The sequence below is a fragment of the Stegastes partitus genome, unplaced genomic scaffold (genome assembly GCF_000690725.1).
Source record: "Stegastes partitus isolate 25-593 unplaced genomic scaffold, Stegastes_partitus-1.0.2 Scaffold2596, whole genome shotgun sequence".
Taxonomy (NCBI): Eukaryota; Metazoa; Chordata; class Actinopteri; family Pomacentridae; genus Stegastes; species Stegastes partitus.
The window spans coordinates 23,449-32,517 of record NW_007580327.1 but is presented as its reverse complement, the minus strand read 5'-3'; the positions used below and the strand labels follow the sequence as shown (position 1 = coordinate 32,517).

Genomic DNA, 9,069 nt, shown 5'->3' with positions numbered 1-9,069 from the left:
TCAGTGACTCAGCTGTGGCCAGAAGTCAAGTGGAAAAAAACTCACTGACTTTTGGAGTAAACTGGGACAAACTGTGTTCAGACGGAGCAGAAACGCTCTAAAGGTTCTAAAGTTTGTAAAGGTAGAGATTAAACGTGTAAGCTGTAAAATATCTACCGTGTGTTGGTAACTCCTGTGTGTGGAGAGTCCAGCTTTATTACGTGGTTGTAAAATAAACAGGAGGAAGAAATTCAACTTTTATCTTTGGTTAAATGATTTATGGCGCTTTTATTGTCACACAGCACAGAAGACATTTCTGAATGAGGAACAATGCTGCTTGGACTTTAGAGGGTTGAAGTCTTTGCCTCAGAGGAACTTTCCAAACATGTTCCCTACAGGTTATACTTCTACTACTGCACATGAATGATTCATGCCGTTAGGATGTATATGACCGGGTTACGCTTCCACAGCGGGAGGACACCGTGTTCAGCATATTTGTCTGGATGTTTCCCAGTTTAGCCGTTAACAAAAGCAGAGGGTTGCATGTTTTCTGAGGGAGGGGTGAAGCGTGTGTCATACCGCCGCCATACGGTTCTATTCAGGATTCCTCAAAGGACGCCTTACAGCTTCACGTCTCCGTCGGGTGTGCAAACCACCTCAACTGGTTCCTTCTACTCTCACAAAGCAGCTCATCTGCTCTCAGCTCCTCCCAGATCCTAAAGCAAATCTAAAACCAGTTAAAAAAGCTTTAGGGAGCATGTCTGGTGCAAAGGAGGCACCGATGAACCTCAAACACAGCAGCTCAGTGCAGTTTGTGGACTTCAGTAGAAGCAGCTCGTTCCACTAAAGCCACACTAAACAATCCAACAACAACTGTAGTAATTCTATGAGTGTTTAATTTAACCCTGTCCAGCATTCTGATTTAGATTAAATGAAAGTGATGCCGTTGTCCACGTTATCCAGAGCTCGCTGTGACTGAATCACGCTTTCTAGGAAACACTGAAACACATCTGATGTTTCACAGCAGCGTAGATTAGGAAGAACGAAACTGAAATTTTCACCAGAGGTTCTGCAGAAACTACTGCAGTAGTTGTGAAAGTCCACGACTGTAAAACCAGAAGGAGTCAGCTGGTACAGAAGCATGAAGACAGTCAGCTCGGTGTGAATCCACTCAGGTCGTCTAGTTCCTCCGCTGGCGTCGGCCTGCTCAGACGTCACTGAGATGATATCGAGCTCGTACACTAGATGGTGTCGTATCTCCACAGAGCAGCACATGGATGTGTTTAACGTGTTCACACAGGACTCAGCATCACTGCTGTTTGCTTTGTCCAGACTCCTGAGTTGTGATGAACTGGAGTCCGACTTGCAGCTTAAATGTGAAACCAGGAGTAAGAAATGAACACGACAGCAGTTTGAATGGTTCAGGAGGGATTCAAAGGTCTTGCTTTTAGTTTGCCTTCACTCATCAGACTGTTTCAGCTCTGACTGACTTTATCCACCTGTTTCCAACCAGGACCGTCACTCTCATGCTACAGTTCAGACATTTCTTCAAATAGTGTTTGTGGTTCGGTCTTCATGTCAGCTGAATGTACGTTAGGAGCTGATGTTTAGGAGTTCACTAGATGAGAGTCAGAAAGCACTTTTTCTATCGATTCTTGAGTTATTCCATATTTTGCTCCAGATGCTGCTCTTGCTCTAGTTTCAGTTTTAACTTGCTTTAATTTGTTTTTATGTTCATCATCCGTTATCTTTAATCTCATTTCGTGCTAAAACACTTTGTGATGAAATGCGACTCCAGAAGCCCACGGCCGCCTCATGTGCTGAACCGAGACGCTCGTTTCTGACAGCGTGAATCATCCATTCACATTCTCAGCCACATTCATTGAAATTTAAACTGTGCCGTAGCCCAGTCTGCTCACTCGCTGGCATATTTATCATTTATGTGTGAGAATGTGCACGCCTCGACATCTGGCACTCTCCTCCTCTGACATCATGCTTCATGTACGCCACACGTTTCATATTCAGACCCACGGCGCTCATTTGCTGCTGCGCCGTTCGGTTCGTTTGCAGGAAGTCACTTTGATTCACAGCTGATCACATAAAGAATAACATAAAGGAAAGTTCTGCTGATGCTCGTTCACACCACTGACATCATTCAGCTGTCTTCTGCTAAACTAACGCATGAATGAAGGTAAACAACAAACATCACTTATTCCACCTTTATTCCAGAAGGCACACGAGCATCATCGTCATCACACTGCTGCAAATAAATTACAAGAAACATCATTCATGAGCGGTGTTCACCCTGTTAGAGACTCAATATGTGTGGAGACAAAACAAGAAATCTGTGAATGTGTGAGACACTGATGAGAACAATGTGCATAAACGGACTCTTGCTTTGCCTCTGGTCCTGTGCAGCGATATGCAAAACAATTCTTTAATAAATAATCCAGTTCAACAGGGTCATTAAAACATTTAGGCCAGATTGTCCAGCTGTACAGTTTGGTGGACGTGGCTCGGACCTGGACGGGTAGCATACTCGCTAAACTGTGCGTACTGCAGCTCGTTGTAGAGTCCAGGCCTTGGAGCGGGCCTGGTACTGGACTTCTCACAGAGCTTTGGTGGTGCACTGCCCCCCTACAGGCACACACTCTGTTGTGATTCATAAAAATATGTAAGAAGCTGGTCTGGGAGGCCATCTAGTGGTGAGACGGATCCTGGTACAGTCTCTGTGCTCAGCTAATACTGATGTGGTTCCTCTGTGAGCGTTAGAATGAGCTCCCTCTGCCTGATCACTGCCTGATCAATGCCTGATCAATGCCTGATCAATGCCTGATCAATGCCTGATCAATGCCTGTACGTGTGCCATGTAACAGATTCAACAATCATTCAGTGGAAATGTCGCAATGCAATGTACAAAGTAAAACCACAGAGGTGATATAACACGATGTGACCGGAGGTAGTTGACGTTATTCCATCCCTACGGGCGGGTCGACGCTCTCGGGTCCAGCTCGGAGCAAACCGGTGAGAACCTCGTAGGTGAAGAACACCACCATGTTGACGGGGAACGCTCGCAGACAGTTGATGCTCAGACTCCTGAAGAAAACCCCGGCTCCCTCCGCTCTCACCGTCTCGGTGACGCAGTGCCAGAAGCCCCTGTACCGCCTGTTGTCCCGCGAGCCGTCCATCTGCAGGCGGGCTTTGATCACGTCCATCGGCGTTCCCACAGTCCAGCCCGCCATCCCGGCTATCCCTCCGGCCAGCATCACCGCACTCCAGTCTGGAGGAAGAGGAAAGAACATCTACAGTTTAACCTTCAAGGAACTCGCATCAGAAGCACCGTTCAGGCTCCTCTGTGTTCATCCAGCATCTCAACATGTTGGTCTGATGTACAGCTGGAACCAGAAGCTCACATCCACCGTATGAAAGCACACAAAGCCGTTTCTTTCTCACCGTCTGACATGAAATCAGAATAAACGTTTCCTGTTTCAGCTCAGTCAGGATCACCAACATTAGTTCTATTTGCTAAACACCAGAAGAAAGTCAGAAATTTCCATCCATCTCCTCAGTATCTGCCAGCGTTGCCTTTAAACTCTATGACTTGGGTCAAACGTTCTGGGTTTCCCTCCACAAGCTTCTCACCACTTCCAGCTGTACGTCTGACTGGACCTGCTGATCCTGTCACCACGGCGACAGACAAACGTTTCTGCATCACGCTCAACGCAGCACAAGTCTGAGCTTCACGCCGTCACATTCACTGGTTGTGTTTCATGTTTTTCAGCTCACTGATCAGCTGTTCAGAAGATGGAGAAAATGTCAGTCAGCGTTTCCCAAAGTCCAGAAGTGACCAATGACCCAAAGATGTTCAGTTTAGCGTCACAGAGGAGGAAAGAAACCAGAAGGTATTTACATCTAAGAAGCTGGAGTGAGAACGTTTTTACTTTTTTTCCTTTAAAAAAATTACTCAAATCGATTATCTAAACAGCTGACAACTAATCGATTGACGGCTGTAGTTTTACAGCGTGTTGAAGATCACAGTGGACTGAGTTCTGTGAAATGATTCTGGAAGCACCGGCATCGGTCCATAAGCTTCACAGAGGGAAACCGTTTGTAGAGCTGCCAACGTCACAGAACACTTTTCATCCACTTTTGCATCTACTACAAACTAAGATGCCCACAAAAGTAAAACTCTGCTGTGAGGAAGGCAGATGCTGACAGGTCAGGACTAATGAATGTAATCTGGGTTTTGACAATCTGCAGTTCAGTCGGTTCTTCTGGTTCTTCGTAGGAGTCTTTCCTTTGAGTTGATTAAATACCTGCAGGGTTCATGTGAGCTGCACACGTTCATGCACCACAGCAGTGACTCTGTTCGCTGCTTGTGATCATAAATGATCCGTGACATGAAGACAGGACGGATCAGGACCCAGCAGCAGCTCAGCAGGACCTCCATCACAGCTGGTGGCATGTTTTTAATGTGATGTTGGTGAAGTAACAGATCATCACCACTCATGGATTAAATGTCCAAATGATGAGCACGTTTTTGGACTATCGGTACATTATTACTCATAAATGGATGTTCTGTCCGACCTCGACAGATATGGTGCTGCGTCTCTCTCCATCGCTTTTCTGAATGAAGCCTGGAAACATGAGCTTTAAAGTGACTGAAGTCTGCCTGACAGAACCTCGTCTCTTTAACTGACTGATAAAACAGCACTGCTCCAGACCTAATGCCTGTACAGGGCTAGACGGGCCTAGAGTCCTGTCAGCTGTCCTATGAGGTGTTTGTTGGAATCAGAAGTGTTTCCAGTGTGAGTGAGCGACCAGCGTATGCAGCACTACGAGCCTTCAGGCAGAAAGGCGGCTCCTCGCTCACCTAGCGTTTTCCGGCTGCTGTCGATCAGCCACTCGCAGATGGTTACGTAAGTGAGGAAGTACGTTGCGTAGGACGGCCCGTCCCTGAGCATGAGCGGCAGAGCCCCTCTGTAGAGCCCCATGAAGCCCTCCTCCTTGGTGATGCTCAGCAGGCAGTGGACCGGGCCGCGGTACTTCGGTTTGGTTCCCCCTCGCTTGGACTCAGTCTGACACTGCAGACGGACCTTCACGATGTCACCGGGACACATCACCGACGTCTGGTGGAGGAAGACGAGGAGACGCTCAGCAGGTGATCTCTCAAAACATGCACGAATTAACTGAGCACATGTGGGAGTAAAAGTGTGTGTGTTTGAGTGCAGGTGAAGTATCCGGATACACGTGGACGTGCTCAGCTCACTGAGGCACACGGCTCAACACTTCTCAGATGTTTGTGTTAAAGAAGCGTCACCTGAGCGATGCCGCCTGCCAGTCCAGACAGAAACACCTCCAGTTTGGTGTTGGAGCCTCCGGCGGCTCCTCGCGCCTGGCTCAGGCACTGCAGGCAGTTCCTGTACGTGCCAAACACCACCGAAGAAGTCATGGAGACCGTGGCAAGGGGCAGGAACATGCCTTTAAAGAAGCCATGCACCTGACGGCACAAGAGAGGCAAAAGAAAACACAGATGAAGTCAAAGCAAAACAAAAACTTCTACATCTTTCAGTTCATTTCATGGTTATAAGACGCAAATCGGCTTCAAGTGAAACGTGTTGCTATGGTGACTTTCTATACGCTACCAGGCACAGAGTGAGCGAAGTCAGCAGCCTCATCCAGGGTTAGCACGTCTGAAACCTTTGAGAGGAAAAACTCTAAATATGTTCCTTTTACACAGAGTCCAGATGTAACGTGAGCAGCTACCCTGAATAACTTTGACCTTCTTACACAGGATTCCTCCTCTTTTTAGGACATGTCTAGTGTGCTGGGATGCAGACGAACAGATTCCTCCGTGTGTTCATAACCTGTTCAGTCCTGTGCAAACACGATCAGCCCTTTGGTGTGAGTACTGTAGTGGAGCCGCTCTGAAGGCTTTAAACCACCTGATTCACAGCTTGGTTCTCTTTCTGATATATTAAAATTAATCATTGCATTATTTTAAAAGCACTTAAACTGTAGTCTCTGTTCGTACTGTACGTGTTCATCAGAGGACGAATGCAAACTGTTCGACCTGAATTCTTTAAAATCCTGTCATTGTCCTCTTTGTCACTGCGACAACTATCAGCTGCCTGAAGTCTAAAAATGCAGCGACCGCAGACAGACACTGGAGTCGGCAGGTGATTCTCTGGTTTCACTTCAGCAGTTAAAGGGAAACTGAAATGACAATACTGACAAACACATGACGTATGGAAGAGCTGCAGTGAAAGAGCGGTGAAGCACCTTCGTGCTCAGATGTTCCATGAGCTGAGTGACTGAGAGCGTTCTGTGTCATCCTGCACTTCTGCTGATCCACTTCCTGTCGGAGCTTCAGCCACTAACGCACACTTTCACGTGCGCGACTTTCATTTGCTTTTTAAATTATTCACAAAAACAGAAAATGAGATTTTGCAGACAAATGTCAAGAAGAGTGCCATTATTTTGAAAGGACAGTTCAGGACATTTTACTGTCTCTCTTATTTGTCAGACAGGAAACAGGTTGAAGAAGTTGCAGGTTTTCCTTTGTTTGTGGAATATGTAATAAATATCTTTTCTTAACCAGAAACCACTGGTTTACGTTGCTTCCTGGGACCCTGTTACAGCGTCACATAGACCCAACGTGGGCGTCTTTCTAAAATATAATTAGCAGAGCTCATAAACTTTATTACGTCACCTTGACAGATGTGCTCAGACCTGTTTCTAACTGCGTTTTTGTGTCTGGCTGTTTGTCAGTCGTCACACAGCTTGACTCACCCCTTCATTAGAGAACGTGGCCACCGCACACTGATACACTCCCGTGAACTGTTTCTGGGTTTGGATCCGGACCTGAAAACGTGAAAAGTAACATAAAAACGATGCCTCTTGAATTTGTTTTTAGACACGTGTGACTTCCTGTACCTTCACGGTGTCCAGAGGGTATCCCACCGCCACGCCACACGCTCCTGTTTGCAGAGGAAAGAGAGAATCAGCACACAGCAGACACACAGCGATGCTCTGATCTGACACGAAGGCCAACGGGAGGATTTATTTCTTTTCCGTTTCTCATAGTTTAAAACATAAAACCTTGACAGATTTAATATTGCTTTAGGTGAAGCCAAAACTTTTCAGGTGCTGTCAGGAGAGCAGGTCGGGTTTTAAACACTTATGGTCACAAATATAGCAGGTATGCGACCCGTCAGCCTGTTTGGACCAATGCTGGTTTGTTCTAGTATCACAGGAGAACGTTTAAGTGACAACAGCACACATCTGTTGTGGATGTTTTTCCATCACAGACATCCCAATCAAGCCCTCCAAGAATCATGTACGATTAGAAAATCACTATTTTTGTCACAAGTTTTGTGCAATTTCATGTTTAAATATGCAAATGAGTTATTATCTGTCCAAACATGCACCCAATTTACATTCAAGAGCAGAAAACTGTACTTTGGGAAAAAAACAAGTTCCAAATCCTTCTGTCATTCTGTTTGCACATTAAGAGTCAAAGGTTTTCAGAGAGGACTTTGGATATCGCTTTTTTAATCACGCCACATATCAGAAAATGCTGGTAACCGCCAGAAATAAACCAACTGTCGCCATGTTTTTAGGAATGAGTTCTAGAGGTTCTAAAAATCAAGCTGTGACTGATTCATGAATAAATGTTTCTGTAAAAGCCTTCAGAACACAGGCAGGAATACAACCAGGTTATTCTGGTCTATGTGTCTGTAGATGTGAAGTTTCTGGCTGTGTGCTGATATGTACTGTTAAATTTATTTCACTATTTTAATATATATCAGCGTCAGACTTTCTGGGTTGATGACTTCCATTAAGACAACTACTTTTTCTCTTAAATTGTAGGTTCAAATATGCAAATAAGATATTATCTCATTAAAGAAGGTTACATTCATTTCCAAACCACACACCTGAACATTACTGTAGATAAATCCACCTTTAAAATCCTTGTTTTATTTAAATGACATTTTGGACATCACTTCAAAAACTGAAGAACAACGTCAATAGCCAGGGTTAAAAAAAGGTTCTGTTTTCAACATGTTTTTATGAATAAAATGTTCTATAAACCAGCCTGGAAATGATATCAAGGAACAAACCTCTTTGCAAAAACATTCAGAACATATTCAAGGATAAACCTGGACGGTTTTGTGTGTGTAAGTGTAAATAAAGGGCAGATTACTATTTTTACAGATATATATATTGTACTTTTTTATACATATATTTCTACGGATTTTTTATTTGAACCCATTAGCTTACCAAATAAATATCTGAAATTCACTCAGTTAATTACTAAGAATAATACATCTTTGAAAAATGATTTTAAAATGTCTAAACTGTTGTTTTAAGGATGCTGTGACGGTTTTGAAGGATGCTGTAACGGTGCAGTAACGCAAACACCGACATGTGCACGTTTGTTTCCATCCGTGTGAAATAAGTCACGTTATGTAATCTCCACTTCACCCTGATCTTCTCATCTTATCTCAGCGTGCACACACACACACACACACACACACACACACACACACCAGCTAGTAGTTTAGCACATCAACCAGCTAACTGATGCTAACGTTACACAAACTGCATGGATTAGCATTAGCTGTTACCTGCGAATGATCCGGACACAAAATCCGCGATATGCATCCTGTCACACGGTGACTGTCCGCCTGCTATCTGTCAGCCTTGAGCCCATACTGTGTCCAACCGGAGCTGCTGGTCCGTAACCTTGAGTCTGTTGCTGTTACATGACATGTGGCGCTTCGCGTCACAGCGTCGGCTCAAAACACTGCCTCCGACTTTACCCGAACGCCGCCCGACTTTAGCCGAACACAGCTCCGGCTTTAGCCGAGCGTAGCCGGAAGGTCTCCTGTGTGTACTGTACACCTTGAGGTAAAATGTAAAGGACAACAGTATGTTTGTTCCAAGCCATGATGAAAAAAATTGCTTACAAACACATTTTGTGTCATTGTAACGAAAAGAAAACACCCAGAACATACTTTTAGGTCAAGTCAAGTCTCTTTGATGTCCCATTTAAAACAACAAACGGTCATCCAATGTTATATGTTC

At 44.9% G+C, this 9,069-nt stretch overlaps 1 protein-coding gene across 1 annotated transcript; it reads right to left on the bottom strand.

The window, feature by feature from the left end:
• Window positions 1-2,184: 2,184 nt before the first annotated feature.
• Window positions 2,185-8,711, bottom strand: LOC103375445 (solute carrier family 25 member 47-A-like). The gene is made up of 6 exons (XM_008305737.1): window positions 8,610-8,711; window positions 6,916-6,959; window positions 6,772-6,843; window positions 5,300-5,479; window positions 4,853-5,108; window positions 2,185-3,259 (listed from the first exon to the last, which is right to left on the bottom strand). The coding sequence occupies exons 1-6, from the start codon at window positions 8,644-8,646 to the stop codon at window positions 2,949-2,951; spliced, it is 900 nt and encodes a 299-aa protein (XP_008303959.1). The 5' UTR covers window positions 8,647-8,711; the 3' UTR covers window positions 2,185-2,948.
• Between the last annotated feature and the right edge of the window lie 358 nt (window positions 8,712-9,069).